Genomic DNA, 21,259 nt, shown 5'->3' with positions numbered 1-21,259 from the left:
CGCTGCGGCCGCGGAGGGAAGGCGGGGGGCGTGGCGCCAGGCGGCCCGGGAGCCCTGGGTGGGGACGTGCTGGGGCTGGGCCGGCCGGTGACGCGCTCCCCTCCTGCAGACCCGCAGCAGCGCCCTCCTCGTGCCGGAGGCGAGGGCACGATGCCCGCCTGAGCGCCGCCCTCGCCATGGGCGCCCCGGCCCACGTCCTCGCGCTGTGCGTGGCGGTGGCCATCGTGGCCGCGAATGTTGGCGACGCGGAGCCTCGCGTAGGGCGCGGGGCCGCAGGTAAGGAGAGCGCGGCGGGCGGGGCGGGGAGCGAGGGCCGTAGAGTCCGGGCGCCGGGCACTATCCGGGCTCCGCTGTCTCCTCCCAGGGGTCGTGGCCCGCGCCGACGCGGCAGTGTTTGTAGCCTCGGGGCCATCACCCCCGCGTGCACGGTGGCGGCGTGCCCAGTCCGGTCTCCGGTCCCCGGCTCCCAGCTGACTTTTCACGATGTCCATTGTCCCTCGGTTCTGCGCGGACGGAAAGTTCCCATTGTTGGTTCCCCGCTTCTTGGGCCGGTTTCTGGCCAGCGTGAGCCCGAGCGAGTGGCCAGACTTTGCAGGGTGGGTAGGAGTGCGTCAGCCGAAGCCCAGCCTTGCCCTGCCCTCCTTTGGCAGCCTGGCCAGGTGACAGCCGCCAGGTCACCTCCTACCTCACTCTGTCGGTGGCGGAGCCGGGGTTCCCCGGAGCGCACAGCGAATCGGGCTCCGGGCGGTCGCGGGTCGCAGACGGGATGCTGCGGTCTCCGCTGAGGGGCGTCGCGGTGCGTGCGCCTTGGTCCCGCCGGCGGCGGGGAGCGCGTGTCTGCCGGGCCGGCCAAGGGTGGCCTGGCACGAGGAGGGAGGCCCGGCCCGGTGAGGCAGCCCCACCCGGGCGGGGGCCGAACAGCCGCTCCTTTGTACCCGGCGGCGGCCACAAACCGCGCATTGATGGCGCGGCGCAGGGAAGTGCGCGCGGCGGACAGGCAGATGGCGGCGCCCCGCCCCGGCCCGCGCCCCTCTCCCCGGCAGCTCTGCGGCCTCCGGAACAATGTCATTTTTTTATGAATGAAAATGGGCCCGGCGCTTGAATGCGCGTGTCATTCAGCTGCGTGACAGAGGCCGTCGGGAGGTCAGCGCGCGCTTTTAGCGCTTGCTCGCACGGCCGCGCTTCCAGAGCGCCGAAAGGGCGGGGGAGGGGGCACATTAGCATGCGCATTCGGATAAAGATATTACTCCTGCGGTGTCAGCGGCCTGACCCCGGCGGGCGGGCGCCGGCCCCCTCCGGACTCCTAGCCCAGCGTCGGCCAGCCGAACCGGGACGCACGGGCGCGCGCAGGCTTCCCGCTCCCTGCGTGCCGGGACCTTAATGACCCCCGCCCCTGCTCTGGAGCCGGTGAAACAGGTAGGCAGTTGATAGGTCAATAAACTTAATCCGGTTCCTTAACGAGATGGGCCGGGCAGTAAAAATACAAAGACCTCGTGAAATTTACAGAGGTTCTAGCTGGCGCTTTCCCCAGAAACATAAATTATCAAGCGAGCAGGAGCTGGCAAGGGTCAAGGGCAGCGGGGAGGGCTTGCTCCCCACTCAGGCCAGGTCTAGGTGATAGCCTCCTCTCCCTGTCCACACCCAGCGCCACGTTCTCGGTGGGGGGCGCGGGGAAGCTTGAAGTGGGCTCGGGGACGGCTCCGGGGGATGCAGGGCCAGGGCTGCCCCCACCCCTTCCAGGGCAGGGCTGGACTTTGAGCCTTGCTCTCTCTGGGTGGTTTATTAACCCGGGCTGATCCTCCCAGCCTGGAAGCCTAACCCCGAGCTCAAGGCCACTCCGCAACGCCTCAGGTCTCACTCGGGGTTGGAACTAGCCCCAGGCGCCCCTTCTTAACGTTGAGCCTCGAAAAGAGTGAGGGGTTTGAGGTCTCCGGCGGTGACCAGATCCCTCCTCAGGCCTGTTTGGGGGTGGCCCAGGATGGGCAGGTTCCCCACGGGGTGATTTACAAGTGAATGGGCTGACTTCCTTGGGGGTTTGTGAGGAGCAGTTGTTGGGATTTCCAGTGCTGTGGGCTGCCAGCTGCTCGCCCAGAGTTTAGGGTGTCCTGGAACCTCAGTTTGCTCACCTGTCCCTTAAGACTGATAATGGCAGGGTTGTTTGGAGGATTAGACTGGATAATCCCAGTAAGCCCTCATTAGCCCTCCCTGTCTCCAGATCCCCTTTTCTTTTTTCTGATTGTTATGAAACTGTTCCGGAATGTCCCTGGGTGGGATAAAGGTGAGGAAGCTGGAGACCAGACCCTAAGGATCAGCTGCAGGGTCCCTTGGGAGCATTGCTTTCTCCTGTGCTGTTTCAGTTGTATACCTGGCAACTCCTCTGCCCCAGCCGCAGAGAGCTTCGTGTGCAAAACCAGAACGCTTTGTTCCCTGACCCTGGCTCTTGTCTGGCTCCAAACCCAGAGTCCTTTGGGTAGTTGGCTTCAGGAACCAGTTTGCATTTGACGCTTGTTCTGTCAGGGGCCCTGGGCCCCCCGCTGCAGTGGTAACAGAACTGCCAGCAGTGTTGCCAAGGCAGGGACATGGACCTCCTAGCAGGCTGTCTTGGCCACCTGAGCCTCTGACCAGAGATCCTCGGTAGAAGTGTCCCTCACACCTCTTTCCTCACCTGCCACACAGGCTGACCACCTCACTGGGTAAAGTAGACTCTGTTCCCTCAGGAGTGGGATCTCTACATTGCACCACAGTGCAGGAAACCAGGACCCAGGGTCACGTGGGCCACAGCAGTGGGCTTTCCTGATGGCTCCGCACCACATGAGGCACCTGTCAGAGAAGGTGCCGAGGGACTCACTCACACAGCAGGACCAGTTTTGTGCGGGTGCATACTGCTCCTTTTATGGACGAAGAAGGAGCCCCTTGGGATGGGCCTGTGTGCACTTGTGGTTGGGGAGCTTGGGGGACTTTGCAGGCCTCCCTACCAAGCCTGCCCAACATTGTCTTGTCCTTGGCGTCCAAGGGCCCTATTTTCCCGGCTCCTGCAGCGCTTTCTCTAGGGCCTTGGTTGCAGGTAGCGGCCGCCCAAGGCTGCCCAAAGTCCAGGTGTCCCCTTGCTCCTGACACCTGGTGGGTGGGGAGGTGGCCAGGTCATGGGATCAGCCATCAGCTGAGAGCCCTTTCCCTTCCCCACCCTACACTAACGGGCATGGGCGGAGCTGGCCTGGGGGCTGCCCTCTGGTCCCCTACAATCCCTTGTTGGACCAGGTTGAAGCAAATTCTTGTTCTTATGGCTTGACCTGCTGGCCTTGCCTGACCAAACCGGAACCAGCCAGCTATTGCCTTTGGGCCAGGGCCTGGGGTTGAGGCTACTGCAACCAGCTTGTTCTTGCCTTCTGGGGGGCCTCAGGCAGCGCCCAGCCCTGGGTGGTCCCCACAGGACAGGGCTGCCAGGCCTGGAGAGCTGGAGGTCAGGCCAGGAGCCCTCCAATTGTGGGGCCACCCAAGGGCTGGCCCTGAGCTAGGAGTCCCTGTGGGACACAGGCTACCATGGATACTTGTGGGGGACAACTGGGTCCCTGTGGCTGGCGGAACATCCCTTCTCTGGGGTGTACTGGGCCTGGGGGCTGGCTCAATGTGGGATGGCAGCGTTGGGCTTGGCTGGCGAACCAGGGAATGGTGTGGCCAGATTGGGCAGCTGGGGCCCGAATCTAGGCCATGCGTCTGTAGAATGACAAGCGATGGCGCAGACAGCCTACTGGGCCTGGGCATGGTCTGCCCAGCAGGGCCACACACCCTGTCCTGAGCCCCAGCCTGGCTGCCCCCATAGCCAGCAACTTCTGGCCTTGGCAGGGAAGCTCAGGGGACGATCATCCATCCTTGTGGGTGGTGTCCCTGGGTCTCAGACTTTGGGCCTCTTGGAAGCTGGGGAGCCCAGGGCAGAGGACAGACTTAGGCCTACCTTGGGAATGAGCTTGCACCCCAACTCCTTACCACCTTGGCTCAGCTTTGCCCCTCTTGCCTAGTGCCTGCAGTGTCCTCAGCTTGGGTCACTGTCACAGATGGGTGAACAGGAAGGAGTCTACCACCAACCACTTGGGGTCCTCCTGTGGGCTTCTCACCCTTGGTCTGAGTCCCAGGGCTCAGACTGGGTCCCAATGACTGTGTGGCACAGATGTACCCTAACCAGAGCCCCTGGCCCACTCTTGGCTGCCTTTGCCTGCTGGCAGCCTGAGCCTGGCTTTCTTGCCACTCTTGAAGGCATGTCCTGTTGCCCAGCTTCCCCCTCTGCTGCTCTTGTTGCCAAGATGAGAGTTGGGGTGCTGGAGAGACACACTTCTGAACATCCCTTCTCTGGGGAGCTTTAATACAGCAAGTGGAGACTGTCTGGTGTGTGCCTGTGATGCCCATGAGTGGATTTCACATTACCAACTGGTGACAGATAGGATAAGACTTGCTGAGGCCTTCTCTGTGTGTTTTGCTGGGGATGTGGCCCTGCTTCTGAGTGTGTGTCTGAGTGGCATATTGGTGTGCAAGTCTTTGAGGCAGAGTCAAGTCCTTGGGGCAGACTGGCTGGTAGAGCTGACGGTATAGATGCTGTTTGCACACCCATTTGAATGTTTGGGCTGGCAGGACTCCAGGCTGCTGACCCTTCCTCACTCAGGACTTGCTGCAGCCTCCACCTGCAGGTCTGCAAAGCGGGGTGCTGTGTCCCAGCTCACCTGCTTTGGGTGGCATTTCACTGTCGTCCCTTTCTCCTGCAGAGGCCATGGGGCCGGAACCCGGCCAGCAGGTGCAGGTGGTCTTTGGCAGTGGGGACACTGTGGAGCTGAGCTGCTACCCGCCTGGAGGTGGCCCTGTGGGCCCCACCGTCTGGGTCAAGGATGGTGAGGGGCTGGTGTCCTCAGACCGTATCCTGGTGGGGCCCCAGCAGCTGCAGGTACTGAATGCCTCCCATGAAGATGCCGGGGCCTATAGCTGCCGGCAGCAGCTCACACAGCGTGTCCTGTGCCGCTTCGGTGTACGTGTGACAGGTGCGTGCCTGTGGAGTTGTGCTAGGCTTGGCGTCCAGTGTGGCCTGGGGCAGGAGGGTCTGAAGGAGGGAGTATGAGGGGCACCTGGGTCCCCCTGGGCAGATCCTGGCAGCTGAGGAGCAGTGGGCACCTGGGAGTCACAGGCCCAGTGCCCACATACACCTTTCCCTTTGGCAGATGCCCCCTCCTCAGGAGATGATGAGGACGGAGAGGATGTGGCTGAAGACACAGGTGAGACCAGGTTCCACAGCTGGGGCTGGTGGGGTGGTGGGGACCACTTCCTTCTGCTGCCAGGTAGGACATGGACTCTGGGGGAGACCTCAGGTCACAGGGAGAAACAGGCAGGTGAGGAGGGCATCCCTTTGGATGCTGGCCCTGAGCAGCCAGCAGCCATGCTATAGATGGGGAGTGGGGCTCAGGCTGTCCTTGGTGTGAGTACATTAGGGCAGAGCACTCTGCTGGCTGGCTTGGGCAGGGCTGAGTACGCACTGTGAAAGGGCCTCTGGCAGGGTTTCCCTGGGTGACAGTGCCCGGGTAAGGCAGGGATGGTGGCAGGAGAACTCTGCCCACTATGCAGGGGCTAGCGCTTTCTGGTTTTGGAGCCCCATGTGAAGAGCTGAGTGACACATGTGTGCAAAGGAGGGTGACAGCCAAGTAGCCTGGGCCAAGGACCCTGAGCCCCGCTGGGCTTGCTGTCACCGGGCATCTCTGCCCAACCCAGGAGGCCCCTCCCTGCCTTCTGTCCTCACTGCCCCTCCTTGGGCCTCACTCTTCTCCATGAGACATGCGTCCCAGGGTGGGTGGCAGTGCAGACTGCTGTGGAGAGCCAGGCAGGCAGCAGTCCCTAGCCCAGAGAGGGGACAAAACCCAGTAGGGGCAAGGGTGGGTGTAGGGGCAGCCCTGGGAACCAGGATGAGGAGAAGCTGTGTTGGGGCTCTGCAGGGGTGGCTGAGGGTCTCTGAAGGACCTGTAGACTCCACTAGGTGATGCGGGTCCCAGAAAGCCTAAAGCCCGGCCCGAGGCTGCAGTCAGAGCAGCTGCCCAAAGCAGACTGGTCTCCCCACAAGTGTGGGGGTCCCGGTCCTCACTGTAACACTGCCAGCAGGGGCCCCGTACTGGACTCGGCCCGAGCGGATGGACAAGAAGCTGCTGGCTGTGCCAGCCGCCAACACTGTGCGGTTCCGCTGCCCGGCTGCTGGCAGCCCCACGCCCTCCATCTCCTGGCTGAAGAATGGCAAGGAATTCCGTGGGGAGCATCGCATCGGGGGCATCAAGGCAAGCGTGGAGGCGCTGGAGGGAGCTTGGCCGCGGGCCTGCACTGGGGCCTGGCGGGTGGGGCCTTAGCTGCGGGGACAGGGCCTGCATCTCACCTCCCGCCCACCTCCTGCAGCTGCGGCACCAGCAGTGGAGCCTGGTCATGGAGAGCGTGGTGCCCTCTGACCGCGGCAACTATACCTGCGTGGTGGAGAACAAGTTTGGCAGCATCCGGCAGACATACACACTGGATGTGCTGGGTGAGCGCCAGCCCTGTGAGGGCAGGACCTGCTGTCAGGTGTCCCGCTGACCACCCTCCCTATCCTGTACTCACAGAGCGCTCTCCACACCGGCCCATCCTGCAGGCAGGGCTGCCAGCCAACCAGACGGCTGTGCTGGGAAGCGACGTGGAATTCCACTGCAAGGTGTACAGTGATGCCCAGCCGCACATCCAGTGGCTAAAGCACGTGGAGGTGAACGGCAGCAAGGTGGGCCCTGATGGCACACCCTACGTCACAGTGCTCAAGGTGGGCACCAGGGCTGGCTGTGGGCAGGGGCCCACTCTGGGATAGTAGGTTGAGCCGGTTGTCACCACTCTCTGGGAGGGGCTGAGTTGGGTGCTCCGGACGCTGAGCCTGGGACCTACTCCCTCACCCGTGCTCTGGATGAAGCCCCTACTTGGATCCTGGCCCAGGGATAGGCCCATGGGCTTCTCTGAGTGGGCCCTGCCTGTGCCAGGGAGGGGGTCTGGGCGGGGGTCATGCTTGCCTTCTTGGAGTCCATGGACCTCAGTTCTGGGCTGCAGCTCCAGGGCTGGCAGAGTGGCCATGTCCTCAGTATGAGTAGTGTGGGGCTGGTGTGCCGCCCTGCCAGCTGCCCCTGTCCTTAGGTTTGTTCTCATAGCTGCAGGGGTGGGAGCCACCGGAGCTGGGATGCTTGCGACATGGAAACCCAAAGAGAAACATCTGTTCTAAGACAAGGCGGTCTAGTAGGGGTGGGGAGCAGGCGCCCTGGGCCATGGCAGAGTCCAGCACTGGCTGGGAGAGGCCAAGGGGCCTGTCACAGGGCCTCTATGGGTGCTCGTGAGACCCCTGGTGGCAGGCAGGGGCTGAAGCCAGGTCTGGGTTCTGGTTCAGGTGGGACATGGGAGGGTGCATCCCAGGAGACATCATACATAGCACATCGCCAAGGGGTGCCTCTGTGCCACTGCCTCGGGAGCCTTCCGGCCCCTCTTGGGGTCCTCCTCTAGTCCCATCGCCTCCTGCCTTGCGCCCAACCCAGGCTGCCTCGGGGCACGCCTGAGCAGGGTCTCTTGTCCCCGCAGTCCTGGATCAGTGAGAATGTGGAGGCAGACGCGCGCCTCCGCCTGGCCAATGTGTCGGAGCGGGACGGGGGCGAGTACCTCTGTAGAGCCACCAATTTCATAGGCGTGGCTGAGAAGGCCTTTTGGCTGCGTGTTCACGGGCCCCGAGCAGGTAACGACTCTGTCCCACGCCTGCCTGGCACGCCGAGCTCCAGCTCCGACACCCCGGCCGTGTGCCTGCCTGCACGCTCTTGCACGCCCTTGTCCTGCTCGCACCCACCCTGTGGCTTCCTCTGCCGGTAGCCACTCTGCTGCTGTGTAGATGGCACTGACTGCCACTATGATGACCTGCTTTGAGCCCCCCAGGCCTGCCCTGGCCCTGCCTGCCCTGCCATGTGCCCCCCAGAAGGTCCCCCAGCCCATTTGGGCTGTACCCTATACTCTGAATGCCTGCTGGCCTGCCTGCCTGCCTGCTGCCTGCTGCCTGCTGCCTGCTGCCTCTCTCTGGCTGCTGGCCCGGGTACTTCCTCATTGCCTACTAGTGTCTGTCTGTCACCTGTCCCCCTCTGTGCTCTCCCTTCCTTGCACTAGCTGTGCATGCTGTCCCTGATTGGCCCTATGCTCCTTCCCGCGCCTGCCTGACGCTCATCTGGGACAGAGGACTCGCCGGTGGAGGGACTGGCTTCGGGCTCTGCCCATGCTCAAGGCAGAGGCCTGGGCCGCCGTGGCCGTGGCAGGACTGTGGCGGTGGCCGAGGCGGTGGTGGCGGCGTTTTCTTTGCAGCCTGGCTGGATCGTGGCCACATGGCCTGGGCCATGGTGCCGGAGGGGAGGTGCTGGCGCTCGCCTATCGCGCTCTGTTCTCTCTTTGTAGACGGCAGGCGCTAACACCACCGACAAGGAGCTAGAGATTCTGTCCTTGCGCAATGTCAGCTTTGAGGACGCGGGGGAGTACACCTGTCTGGCGGGCAATTCTATCGGGTTTTCCCATCACTCTGCGTGGCTGGTGGTGCTGCCAGGTACCGGCTCTGCTGCTGCTTGCTCTGCACCTGTCTTCTGGGTGCTGGCTCGGGACACGCCACAGCCTCCAGGGCTGGGCTAGCATAGCTTGGGGCCGTGGGCCTTATGCCCAGCATGGGAACTCGACCTGGCCCCATCTTGGTCCCAGGGTCCCCCCAGACCCCGCAGCCGGGGTGTGGGCCCTGCATTGTGGCTTTAGCGTCTCCCGGGTTGCCCGGGTGGTGGTTTGGGTCCTGCTGGCTCTGCTGGGCTCCTTTGCTGGGTCTGCCCTTCCTGACTGACATGTTTTGACTATAGCACCAGGTGACAAAGCGCAGAGGCCTGGGTCCCCCTAGCTCTGAGCCCCAGGCTGGCACCCCTTGCCTGACCCTGCTGGTGCCCGTGGCTCTGGCCTCTAGTGGCCCCCGGGAGACCAGGCTGGGCCCCAACACCCTTGTCTTTGCAGCAGAGGAGGAGCTGGCGGAGGTGGACACAGCTGGCAATGTGTATGCAGGCATCTTCAGCTACGGGGTGGGCTTCTTCCTCTTCATCGTGGTGGTGGCAGCGGTGACGCTGTGCCGCTTGCGCAATCCCCCCAAGAAGGGCCTGGGCTCCCCCACCGTGCACAAAGTCTCCCGTTTCCCGCTCAAGCGACAGGTAACAGAAAGTAGATACCAGGTTTCTAGCCGCCTGTCTGCCCACATATATCCTGGTCTTCACTGCCTGAGGCTGGGGCTGTTTTTCCAGTCCAGTGGGCTCACACTCCATCCTCACTGGTCTCACAGAGGACCTAAGGTTCCCTGTTTTTAGAATGCCTTTCTCACTGTTCCAAGGAAGCTCAGCAGCTGTGTGAACCCAGCCTGCTGCCTTGTGTGAGCAGGACCCAGCCAGCCACACCCCAACTCCCCCATCCCTGGCCTCTGCCACATGGCACCAACCTGCCCCTGCCGACCCAAGCAGGTGTCCTTGGAGTCCAACTCATCCATGAACTCCAACACACCGCTGGTTCGCGTCGCCCGGCTGTCCTCAGGAGAGGGCCCCACGCTGGCCAACGTGTCTGAGCTTGAACTGCCAGCCGACCCCAAGTGGGAGCTGTCTCGGTCTCGGTCAGTGAGTGTCAGGGTGCAGTTCTGCTGGGTACTGGGATAGTGTAGGCAGAGGGTGGTCTGGACTCAGGCAGGAGTGGCAGGGGTGGGGCAGAGAGCCCATCTGGAGGAAGGCTAGGCTGGGCTGGTGCACCTGCCTTCATTGCCTTGGCCTTTCCTGGCAGGCTGACACTGGGCAAGCCTCTCGGGGAGGGCTGCTTCGGCCAGGTGGTCATGGCGGAGGCCATCGGCATCGACAAGGACCGTGCTGCCAAGCCGGTCACTGTGGCCGTGAAGATGTTGAAAGGTGAGCGGGGAGGTGGTGAGGGGCCTTGAGGGGCTGTGGGCACCACTGCCTGACATCTCTGCCTCTCGGGCACAGATGATGCCACTGACAAGGACCTTTCGGACCTGGTGTCAGAGATGGAGATGATGAAGATGATCGGCAAGCACAAGAACATCATCAACCTGTTGGGAGCATGCACGCAGGGCGGTGCGTTCTGTAGGGCAGTGGGCCAGGGAGGTGGGCAGCTGGAATGGGCTGCAGGCAGCAGGGGGGTGGGGCAGCCCCCTGAGGTGCCCGCGCCCCATGCCTGCAGGGCCCCTGTACGTGCTAGTGGAGTATGCTGCCAAAGGCAACCTGCGGGAGTACCTGCGGGCGCGGCGCCCCCCAGGTCTGGACTACTCCTTTGACACCTGCAAGCTGCCTGAGGAACAGCTCACTTTCAAGGACCTGGTGTCCTGTGCCTACCAGGTGGCCCGGGGCATGGAGTACTTGGCCTCCCAGAAGGTGAGTGGCACAGCTGAGGCCCAGGCGTTCAGCTGAGGTGTAGTCCGAGCTGCTGGGCAGGGGCGGTCCCGGAGTGGGTGGAGGGGCCCCAGGGGTCACTCAGCCCCACCATCCCCACCCGCCTCCAGTGCATCCACAGGGACCTGGCTGCCCGAAACGTGCTGGTGACTGAAGACAATGTGATGAAGATTGCGGACTTTGGCCTGGCCCGCGACGTGCACAATCTGGACTACTACAAGAAGACCACCAATGTGAGTTTCATCCTTCATCCCTGGATGAGGTGGCCACTGCAGGGACTCCTGGTAGCTGACCCCTGCCCTTTTCCCAGGGCCGGCTGCCTGTGAAGTGGATGGCACCCGAGGCCCTCTTTGACCGCGTCTATACCCACCAGAGTGACGTGTAAGGAATGCGGGGTGGGTCATGGGAGGGGTGAGCTGCCTGAGTGGGGTATGCAGGGCAGGCCCAGGGTGTGCAGGGCCCTGACCTGGCCCATTCCTGCAGCTGGTCCTTTGGGGTCCTGCTCTGGGAGATCTTCACCCTGGGGGGCTCCCCGTATCCTGGCATCCCCGTGGAGGAGCTTTTCAAACTACTCAAGGAGGGCCACCGCATGGACAAGCCAGCCAACTGCACGCAGGACTTGTAAGTGCGGCATCCCCTGTGGCAGCCAGGCTCTGGGATGGGTAGGCTGGTGCCAGGCCAACTCTCCTGACCCTGGCTGCAGGTACATGATCATGCGTGAGTGCTGGCATGCAGTGCCCTCACAGAGGCCCACCTTTAAGCAGCTGGTGGAGGACCTGGACCGTATCCTCACTGTGACATCCACTGACGTGAGTTTTTGTCCCCCCATATGCCCAGCAGGAGGGTTCCTCACAGCAGGTGTATGCTGAATAGGCCTTACCCCCTGCCCGCAGGAGTACCTGGACCTGTCGGTGCCTTTCGAGCAGTACTCTCCTGGGGGCCAGGACACACCTAGCTCCAGCTCTTCTGGGGACGATTCTGTGTTCACACATGACCTACTGTCCTCGGCCCCGCCTGGCAGTGGGGGCCCTCGGACGTGAAAGGCCACGGCCCTGCAGGCCGAACCCGTCAATGTGAGCACGAAACCCGGCCCACCCTGCTGCCACTGGGGTGCCGTGGCCTGGGCCTGAGCCTGTGCAGATGGGCGTACGCATGGGGGCTGCACATCTCTGTGTGTGAGGGAGGTCTCCCGCGTGCACGCGCAGTCCCAGGACACCTGTGCTGCTGTATAACGCCCTTCTGAGTGGCTGGTGCCAAGAGCCGAGGGGCGTTATTCTGGGGCACAAATATAGAATGTAAAGGGGCCAACTCCAAGGAGAATCTCGGAGTGGGCTGCAACCCCCCGTCCGCAAGCTGAGCCCACAGGGTAGCCCCTTGTGGTGAGCCCTGCATCCGCGTGGCACCTTGCACCTGGGGGCGGCGACAGCTCCCTACTTCCAGGTTTCCCTGCTGCCCACCCTCCCCTCAGACTGAAATTACGGGTACCTGAAGGTGGAAGCCTTTTCCTTCTGTCTGAAAGGTTTATTCCAGAAACAAGTGTACATTTCTATAAATAGATGCTGTGCATATGGTATGTATACATATATATAAGAGTCTCTATGTGGGGGAGATGGCAGTGGGCTGGGTGGGGAGACCCCCATGCAAGCAAGTGGAGGGGCAAAGGGGCTTTTCTGGCATCGCAGTTTTGTTTTAAAAATTGTACCTGGATTGTATATTTGTAAAGCTATTTATCAACTCCCGAAACCCTAGTCTCCCCACGTGGGTAATGTTTAGCCGGCCACACAGCAGAGATTTAAATTGTAACTTATTAACAGCTGACGTTCATGCTGCGTGCAGAGGGCTTGTGAGAATGCACATCTAGCTGCAAGCCGCCTCACAGGCTGTGTGCTGGAGGTGGTCCAGCAAGCATTTGATTTCCTTTGGCCTATTGCAAGGGAATTAGATTTGTAGAGGACCTTTCTTTAGATTTATTTCTTTGGACTTCAGAGCAAGCTGGCATTTTCATAGATTCTTCTAATTGCTGTGTACTCTGGGGGAGGGCCGGCGCTGTGTGCAGGTTCAGATGTTATTAGATGTTACAAGTTTATATCTTATCTATATATATATAATTTATTGAGTTTTTACAAGATGTATTTGCTGTAGACTTAACACTTTTTACACAATGCTTCTAGACTTTTATAGCCCAGACTGCTACCTTTCAAAACTTGGGAGAGAAAGCCGTGAATTCGCTTTTATCCCCTTTTTGTACTGTTCTTGGGCCCACGCTGGGTGGCTAAGTCTTGCCTGTCCGTCAGCTGCTGGCCAGCCAGCAAGGCCAGGGTGGCCACTCAGACCTCTCCTCAGGGCCCAGCCATGGTGGCCAGTGGTGTTGACCCACACCAGCCAGCGTGACTTTGTGACCCAGATGTCCTTTCCAAGAATAAAGAGATGACTTGTTCCAGCCCTGCTTGTGCCCGTGCCTGTACCCTGCGTTGGCAGGTCCCTGTCTTGTCCATGTCCTGCTGTTGTGGACAGGTTGTTGGCCCCCTGGTGTGTGTGTGGGGGTCCCTGCCAGCAGCAGGGGAAGAGCAGCTGCTTTCCCTAGGTGGGGCGCTTACGTCCTAGGGACCCTTTGCCCCAGCTGGCTGTCCTAGTCATGCCTGTTTCCTGCCTCTGGTTCCTCTCCCTGAAGAGCAGGTCCAGGAGCCTTCTGGGGAAGCAGGTGACCAAGGCTAGCTGGGGACATTTGGAGCTGAGTGAATTCCGCTGTGGTCCTGCCTTCTAGGAGACGGCAGATGCTGATGTCACCCAGTTCCTGGGACCACTTGGTTCAAGCAGCATCTATATAAGGGACACTATTCCAGTCCCCAGCCAGAGACCTGGTAGTGGGGCCCCAGGCAGGGAGGTCAGGCCTGGGGGACTAGGGACTTGGTTCGATGCAGTAGTGGAAACCTCCACTCCTCGGAAGGGAGATGGGCCTCAGATTGAGTGACCAGGGCCCTCAGGCCAAGTGCTTCCCAGAGACTATCCCGGCCATGTGGATGGATGCCCAGTGACAGTGACGCACAGGGAGGCCTGTGGAGGCAGAGCAGGCCAGCCAAGAGGACAGGTGCCCCCTAGTGTTGTAAAGCTGAGCTGCGCCCAGAGCCCTCTCCAGGCTGTGCCCCCAAGGCACTTGGTGCCTCCAAAGGGCCTGGCTGTCTGGGCCGTAGTGGCATCCGGGGCAGGTACCCACACCCCAGAGCTTGTCCTTAGGGCTCTGATTCAGCCAGGAAACCCTGGGGGCTGTGTGGCCTCCACTGGCTGCTGCTGAGAAAGGCTCCCGTGGTTAGCAGTGGCTGGGATGAGAGCTACTACCAGCAGCACTGCAGACTGGCCTCCATCTGGGGCCCCAGGCCCTGGCCCCTCACCCCCAGCAAGCTACCCAGAGCTGCCACACTTCTGGCCCTGTTACACATCAAAAGGGTAGTGGGCACTGGAGTGAATGTTTCTACTGTGGCAGTATGTAGTACCCTTTGTGTTGGCTCTGCTGTGGCCCAAGCTGGGACCCTGGAGCAGCCCAGGGCACCTGGGGAGATGGGAAGCTTCCATGGGGCTGGTGCCTACTGTGACCCAGCCTGGGGCTGGAGCAAGGGCCCTGAGCAGCCTGTCTGCCCTCCTGCTGAGACGCCCCTTCAGCCAGAGCTCCCCTCTGCCTTACCCCCTCTGGGGGCCTAGCCTGTCAGGCATGGGCTAGAAGCAGACTGCTGTCCCAGGGTGGTGCCCATTGCTTGGGGCCCATGCCATGTAATCTGGAGGCAGTGCCCGAGCTTGACACATGCGGCGTTGTGAGTCCTTGGGTAGGAAGAGCGACCTGGACAAACCACCGGGGGCAGATGAGTCATCAAGTGGCACTTTATTGCATCGACACCTTACATCAAGCCACCTAGCGTGCACTTAGCCTCAGTGCAGACCCTGGGTCAGGAGGCTGGGACCAAGGCCAGAGCCCTGCAAGAGGCAGGCCCATCCTGTAGTCTACAGCACTGTCACAAAAGCAGGACTCTGATGCTGAACAGTCTCCAAATCTGATGGTACACAGCTATTACCTTGAAACACTACAGGAACATGGATTGGATGTTCTCATAAAAACTTTTTATATACGGTGTTACACATGGCCAGGCCAGGAAATGGAACACTGTTCCATTGCTGGTCCCCAGGACCCTGGTGACAGCTACCTCAGGAAGCTTTTTTTTTAAGTTTTTTAAGACGGTCTCGCTATGCAGTTCAGGCTGGCCTTGAACTATGTAGCCAAGGCTGAGCTTAAACACAGTGATCCTCTTGCTCAGCCTCCCGGGTGCTGGGATTACAGGAGGCCACTTTTAGAAACATACGCAGGCCTCCATGTTCACCAAGTTTAGACTGACACTCCACAAGGACGTCCCAGATCCCTGAGTGAACGGGGCCTGTGTGGGGTGGATGAGGGTGGGATGCAACAAGGGGACATGGCTGCAGCTCCAGAGTCCCAGCTCCTAACGATGCTTGAGAAGGCAGGGCATGCACACCCTGCACGGTGTGAAACACGGGCAGCTCAGCGGCCACCCGCCTCCTCCTGGTGGACCAGATTTCTTATACTACGCTGAGGCAGGGGAGTGGCAATAAATTAGGGTCAGTACAGTAAAACTGTGGGGAAGACTCCCTAAAACTTCTGGAACCTCTCACCATGTGCCACCGAGCCTTATGACACCCAAGGCAACACTGCAGGCCCAGAGTCACTGACTGCCCAAACAAGCCACCAAGTGTGACAGGCAGGACCTGGCGACTGGCCCTGTGTGGGGACACACTGAGCACTCCCAGGCCTGTTCTCAGCAGCAAGAGCACTTGGATGGCTGGGGCCGGACTGCTAGGGCAGGCAGGGCTCAGGGCGTCACTGGCCTGGAGAGCTCCCTCCATGGGGACGGAAGTGGGACTCAGCCTTATGTGTGCATCGCCTCATTCCTCCGTGGTCAACTTCAAGTGACTTCAAGGTTTTTCCTGCGTGCACGACGCGTTCCCATGTCTTCAGAGTCCTCACGTGACACTCTCTAGTGACCGATGAGGTTCCATGGGCCATGTGCCTGCCACCAAGCAAGAAAAGCCCTGGCTGCTGCCCAGGGGACTGTGGACTCAGAAGTCCTAGGCTAGTGGAAGGTTGCTGGGCTAAGAACCAGTGCGGAGGTCACAGCCCAAGACACATGGGAAGAACCAGTTGTCTGGAGGATCGGGGTGCCATGTGGAGTGGCCCCACCACGCCCATGTGTCCTTGCAGACAGGTGGGTCAAGAGGGAGAAGCCATATAGGGCCCTGTGGTGCTGGAAGGGGACGGGGCCTGGACGGAAAGGCAGCACGTGACATCATCCAGCGTGGAGTACCTCACACCCAGGCTTGCGAGACTCAGCCCTGACTGTTAGATGCTACTCACGAGTTAGGCAAATTGTCCTTAGGAAAGTTAGTTAATGAATTAGGCGTAGATCAAAAGTGAATCAAGAAAGAGTTCCAGTAAACACAACGGGATCCACAGGAGACACCAGTGTGTGCTCAGGGAGAGGCACGGAGAAGCCACAGTTGGCCTTGATAGGTACATGGATACGACTTAGGGATCGTGTGTAGGCAGACGCTGCCATGGACACGTGGGAATCAGAGTCCAAGCCCAACTGGAGTGATCTTCAGAGCCCAGGGGCTGTGTCTGTGTTGCCTCACAGTGCAGCGCATCTGGCTGGCTCCGCCTGGTGCTGGGCTCTGCACATCCGTGCTTCTTCCCAGACGTGGGTGCACAGCGAGCGGCCCTCCTGCCTGGCCTTGCCTGGTCCAGTGAGGTACCTCCAGGCCAGTCGGCACCACACCACAGAGCAAGTCCAGTCATGGTTCCCTGGAGGCTCCTAGGAATCCAGACTGAGTCTTTGTGGAATGATGAAAATTAAATTACTTGGTTATGGAAGTTTCTGATTTATTCCAGACCAAATATTAGAACTGCCACAAGAATCACCTCAAAGCAATCACTCTTGTGTCATTCCCACCGTGATGGTGTGGCAGGATGGAAGGCCCTAATTCTTCGCCTCCACTGCCTCCTTCTCAGCCTTCTCCTTGGCCTTCTCCTTCTCCCCCACCTTCTCTTCCTTCTCCAATGTGGCCACAATCTCAGCCACCTGGCTGGTGGAGATGTGGACATCTTCTTTGTCCACCAGCTCGATTACCTGTAGAGGAAGGGGCTTAGCAGGCTCCAGCCCATGGTACTGCCTGTGGTCCCTTTAGAGCCCAGGAAGGTGGGAACACTGCCGCCCAGCTCAGTCCCGTGAAGTCCCTGCGTCCTGCAGCTGCCTTGGTCCTGGAGTACCAATCATCCCCAGGGGCTGCTGGAACCAGGTTCCCACTGCAGCTTGCAGGGCTGCCAGAGTGCCAGGGGTGACCTATGTATGTGGCCTCATGCAGGGTGTGGGGGCCAGGCAGAGGAGGGAAGGGAGTGAAGGAAGGTGTCAGGGACATGGGCCTGACGGCACCCTGCTTTTAAGCAGGGCTGGTATCTATGGTCATGTCTGGAACACCACTAACTGGCCAGGTCACCACTGTAGTCCCAGGGACAGTTTCCTGTCAGAAGTGTAAATGGTTCAGGAAGGCTGCTTGCTGGTGAGCTGCAGCTTGGGTCCAGGTGCCAAAGGCAGGCTGCGTCCTGTCTAGGCCTCAGGAGCCAGCCTTAACCCCAGGAGCTACACATGTGAGCCTGGCCCCACCTGTCACTTCTCAGGCCTCAGGTGGAGCCCTGGCAGGTGGGACTGACTCCACCTTGTACCCAACTGCACATCACAAGGGTCCCTGAGCAACAAAGGATGTAGGGTGAGCTGGGGAATGGCTGTTATCACCTCCCCTCTGCTCAGGCTGCCAGGCCGGGAGCTCAGGTAGTGGCAGGAACCTGCACCAGAGGATGCCCTCCAGTGTTCTGGGCATGTGTGAAAGTGTGCGGGGATACTGGCCACAGTGTGACCCCAGGACCTCGAGGCCAAGACAGTCCAGGGAGCAGAGAGAAAAACAAGTGGGCTTGCTGCCACACCAGCACATTTCTATGCTCACCACTTCTCTCTTCCTGCATGGCTGTGGAGGACAGCATAGGCCTGGAGAATGCGCAAAGCTACCCACAGGCTACGAGGCTCCCGGAGAGCAGGAGGACCGCACAGCCAACTCAGGCCTCCGTGACCCACCTTGACAAGGTCATCGATATTGATCTTGCCGTCCTTATTTTCATCCAGTGCGGAGGCCAAGCTGACCAGCTTGTTTTCTGGAATGTGCTTGATTTGTTTCATGGCACTGATGAGCTCCGTGACACTGATGACGTTCTCCCTGGGGGCACAGTCTGCATGTGGGCCTCCACACAACACCTATAACTCCTGTCGGTCACCTGACCCTGGTGGCCACATGAACTTGGCGGTCTTCAGACCCCTACTACAGGTCCCCAGCCCTGAACTTTGGGTGTGCAATGTGGACACCACGGGAATAGAGGTCTTTGCATGCATGTGTCCCCCAAGTGCACGGCCTGGGTAGGGGCAGGGGGCAGGGCCTGGTGCCAGATGTCTGCCTGGAGCTGTCACTCTCTCTGCCCAGCAGGCTTTCTCCCTCAGAGGCAGCAACCTCTGGCAGCAAGCTGGGACACAACCCACCGAGATGGCACACACCCTGCGTGGGCCACAGCGGAGAGCAGGAACAGGCAAAAGGCTGGTGAGAGCAGGAGGAAATCAGAGCTGAAAGAGCTCAGCCAGAGGGGAAGTGGAGGGGGCAAGGAAGAGTGGGTGGGGGGAAGGGCTGGGAACGGTCCCTGGTGGGAAGCAAAGGAAACCAGAAGCAGGGTGGCTCCGTGACTCTGGCTGGACCTGGCGGGGGCATGAGGCCCAGACGCCTCACCATGCACTTGGGAGTCAGGGAAGTGTGAGCCCAGACCCTGGCTGTGCACTCACCCTGCAGGTGAGGCCCCGGTCAGGCCCAGTCTGCCAGCCTGCTGGCCCGCCTCAAGCTGCGCAATGAGCCCGTCAATCTGGCCAATCATCTGCTGCACCCGCTTTGTCAGCCTCTTGCTGGCTTTTGATTCCTCTACGAGCTTCTCCTCCCCAGTCTTGGAAAGTTCCTTCTTGATCTCTTGCAAGTCCTAGTGAAAGTGTTCACAGTTGCTAAGAAAGTCTGTCTTGAGTAGGGGAGAGTCCTACATTAATTTGAAAAACTGTTTCAACAGGCTTGGGCAGAGATGTAGCTCAGTGGCAAAAGCCTTGCCTAGCTTCCATGAGGCCCTGGGTTCCGTCTTCAGCACCACAGAACAAAACAAAACACGAAGCCATTAATTCCAAGCACAGAAAGTTGCAAAATCTTATTTTTAGTCTACGATTTTGCTCTTACTATTGTGAACTCAAATGCTGTTTTTTAAAAAATTTTTTATTTTTTATTTTTGTGGAACTGGGCATTGAACTCAGGCCCTTGCGCTTGCCAGGGAAGCACTTATTCCACTGAGCCGTCTCCCCAGTCCTGCTGCTGCTTTTCTAACACAGAAATTGGAACATATCTTGCCAACTAAAATGGAATCACTTTTGGGGCTGGGGAGATGGCTCAGTAGAATAAGCACTTGTCTGGCAAGTGCAAGGGCCTGAGTTCAATCCCTGGTTCCGCAAAAAAAAAAATAAATAAATAAAAATAAAATAAAATGGAATCACTTGAGAACTAAACAAGTGAGGAACCCACAGATCCCGAGTGTCTTTCTTCTCAGATGAAGGCTACTCTGGCCGGGAACAAACACTACAGGGACGGACAATGAGAGCTGCAAGGCCCCTCAGCGCCTGCCTCGGCTGCCAGCAAGCAGCTTAGTGACAGCAACATGTTTCTCCCTCTTGGAAGTTGCTACCTTGCCCAACAGAATCACAAAAATAGTTCTTTTCAATGGGTTGGGAATATTTACAAAAAAGAGAAAACAGGTGTCTGAGGGGGTAGGAAAAGGGGGCTCAGTGGTACAGGCTTATATACATACATGGGACCCAGGGTTCAATCCCCAGGACCACAAATAAAGCAAAATAACAAAGACAACAACCAGTAAGATGGCTCTCTTGGGAAGTCATAAACAAACAGCCCTCACCTATCAGGGGCCAGAGTCCACAGACTGGTGTCGTGTGCTCAGACACCACCGTCTGCAAGGTCACTCGCAGAGTAGAGAGGGTGCTGGCTGTGTGGCGGTGGCAAGCCCCTGGATGGGCTCGCCTCCACCACTCTGCGCACAGCCTGGTGCTGCACAGCAGACACGAGCGCTACCCGCCGTCCTGCGGGGTGGCCATTCCCCGCTGGACACCAGCCTCCGCCGCAGGGCCGCACCCACCTCGCTGTAGTCCTGAACGTCCTCCTTGAGCAGCTCGAGCTCCTCCTTCTCCTTGGTCAGAGACTTCTTCTGCTCCTTGAGCTTGGAACAGGCATCACTCAGGACGTCAATTTCCTCCTTAGTGATTTCTTCCTCCTAGGAAGGAAAAAAAAGACTGAGCCTAAGGGAACCACCAGCTGCTTTCCTGAGAGCTCACAGCTCTCTGCCTGTGTGGGGACACCGTCTCAAGGGACAGAGCCAACTCTGCCTCCACTCTTCCCAGCAGCCCTGCACACTGAGCACCTATGTCCAAGCATGTCATCAGGTGGGCTGGGACCCACCCCACAGCCAGAACCGTGAACGCACGTTGTCCCTACCCGCACTCCCCCCAGTCCTAGGACAGATCCCAAGAGCAGGCAACAGGGATTTGCCAGCCACACCTCAGCTGCCTGGGGCTACAGAAGCCAGGCCAAGGGCTCCTGGCAGATCCATTCAGTGCGAGCCCGTGCAAGGTGGGTCCCACCCTACAGAGGACGGCAGGCTCTGCCTGGTTCCCTATGCTCAGCAATGAGCACGCAAGCTGCTGGGAGCACTGGGAGCAGATTGGTCAGCCCGGGCTTTAAGGGAACTTTCCAAGTGCTCCCTCTACATCCTCACCAGTCCCTTTCTTCCCAGTGGCACTGGGGACCAGACCCAGAACCTGTACAAGGCAAGGGCACAACCCGAGGGAGTCTGAGCCCGAGGCTCTTCTTTTCTGTGGCAGAGGCGCCAGAGCCTCCTATGCATTAGACAAGTACTCTACAGTCAGCCCAGCGCAGGGTGACTGTCAGGCCCAACCACCCTGAGAGCCTGCAGCAGCGCCGCCGTGGGCTCTGAAGCGCGTTCCACTGGGGACCGGCGTGAGGCGCGCTCAAGTCCTCACTCACATCCGCACGTATTCTCTGCCCATTTCTTAATTTTTATTCATTTAATGAGAAAAAAAGAATAGCGGTGAAACAGTTTCAGTACGGGTTAACAGGACGTTTACAGTAATTAGTACTGCTCATTTCTTGTTTTGTTTTTCTGAGACAGCGAGCGCCTCACTACGCAGCTGAGGGTGGCCTCCAACTTGCAGTGATCCTCCTGTCTCAGACTCTCAGGTGCTGGGGTTACAGGCGTGTGCCACCACCTATCAATTTCTTTTCTTTTCTTTTTCTTTTGAGGAACCGGGGATTGAACTCAGGCCCTTGCGCTTGCCAGGGAAGTGCTTATCCCACTGAGCCGTCTCCCGGGCCCCCACCTATCCATTTTTAAAACCATACTCTTTCCATTTAAGAAGCTGTCAGAGTTCTGTATGTCTTCCAGACACAAGTCCTTTGTCTGGTTTATGGTTTACATATACTTTGTTCTGCTAAAGCTGATTTTCATTTTCCTAAGTATTTCTGGAAGCAAAAGTTTTCAACAGGGCTGGTGAGATGGCTCAGTGGTCTAAGGC

At 59.4% G+C, this 21,259-nt stretch overlaps 2 protein-coding genes across 16 annotated transcripts in view; one reads left to right on the top strand and one right to left on the bottom strand.

Moving 5' to 3' along the window:
- Positions 1 to 75: 75 nt before the first annotated feature.
- Fgfr3 (fibroblast growth factor receptor 3) lies at positions 76 to 12,914 on the top strand. Of its 14 annotated transcripts, none has more exons than XM_023700231.1 (17): positions 76 to 276; positions 4,755 to 5,024; positions 5,202 to 5,255; positions 6,130 to 6,299; positions 6,415 to 6,538; positions 6,615 to 6,805; positions 8,455 to 8,599; positions 9,046 to 9,236; positions 9,540 to 9,685; positions 9,850 to 9,971; positions 10,047 to 10,157; positions 10,264 to 10,454; positions 10,583 to 10,705; positions 10,783 to 10,853; positions 10,956 to 11,093; positions 11,176 to 11,281; positions 11,366 to 12,914. In XM_023700231.1, exons 1-17 carry the CDS (start codon positions 177 to 179, stop codon positions 11,510 to 11,512), a joined length of 2,400 nt encoding a protein of 799 aa, XP_023555999.1. In that variant the 5' UTR covers positions 76 to 176; the 3' UTR covers positions 11,513 to 12,914. The 14 variants fall into 14 exon arrangements, with proteins under 14 accessions (XP_023555999.1, XP_023555998.1, XP_023555990.1 ...); XM_023700230.1 differs by having other exon boundaries at positions 9,537 to 9,685; XM_023700222.1 differs by lacking the exon at positions 8,455 to 8,599 and adding an exon at positions 7,603 to 7,753.
- Positions 12,915 to 14,746: 1,832 nt separating this feature from the next.
- Positions 14,747 to 21,259, bottom strand: part of Letm1 (leucine zipper and EF-hand containing transmembrane protein 1) — a 33,023-nt gene continuing 26,510 nt past the window's right edge. Inside the window, exons 11-15 of one of the 2 annotated variants that reach the window (XM_023700185.1) lie at positions 19,807 to 19,941; positions 18,410 to 18,597; positions 17,660 to 17,798; positions 16,467 to 16,660; positions 14,747 to 16,364 (exon numbers count right to left, since the gene is read on the bottom strand). In XM_023700185.1, the coding sequence (XP_023555953.1) occupies positions 16,511 to 16,660; positions 17,660 to 17,798; positions 18,410 to 18,597; positions 19,807 to 19,941 (612 nt within the window). In that variant the 3' untranslated portion in view covers positions 14,747 to 16,364; positions 16,467 to 16,510. Of the gene's footprint in view, positions 16,661 to 17,659; positions 17,799 to 18,409; positions 18,598 to 19,806; positions 19,942 to 21,259 lie in introns of both variants that reach the window. The other variant, XM_004624621.2, reaches the window with a different exon arrangement.

The sequence above is a fragment of the Octodon degus genome, unplaced genomic scaffold, assembly GCF_000260255.1.
Source record: "Octodon degus isolate 3935 unplaced genomic scaffold, OctDeg1.0 scaffold00006, whole genome shotgun sequence".
NCBI classification, from domain to species: domain Eukaryota; kingdom Metazoa; phylum Chordata; class Mammalia; order Rodentia; family Octodontidae; genus Octodon; species Octodon degus.
The sequence above is the reverse complement of the archived record's forward strand: the minus strand, read 5'-3'. Positions and strand labels throughout refer to the sequence as shown.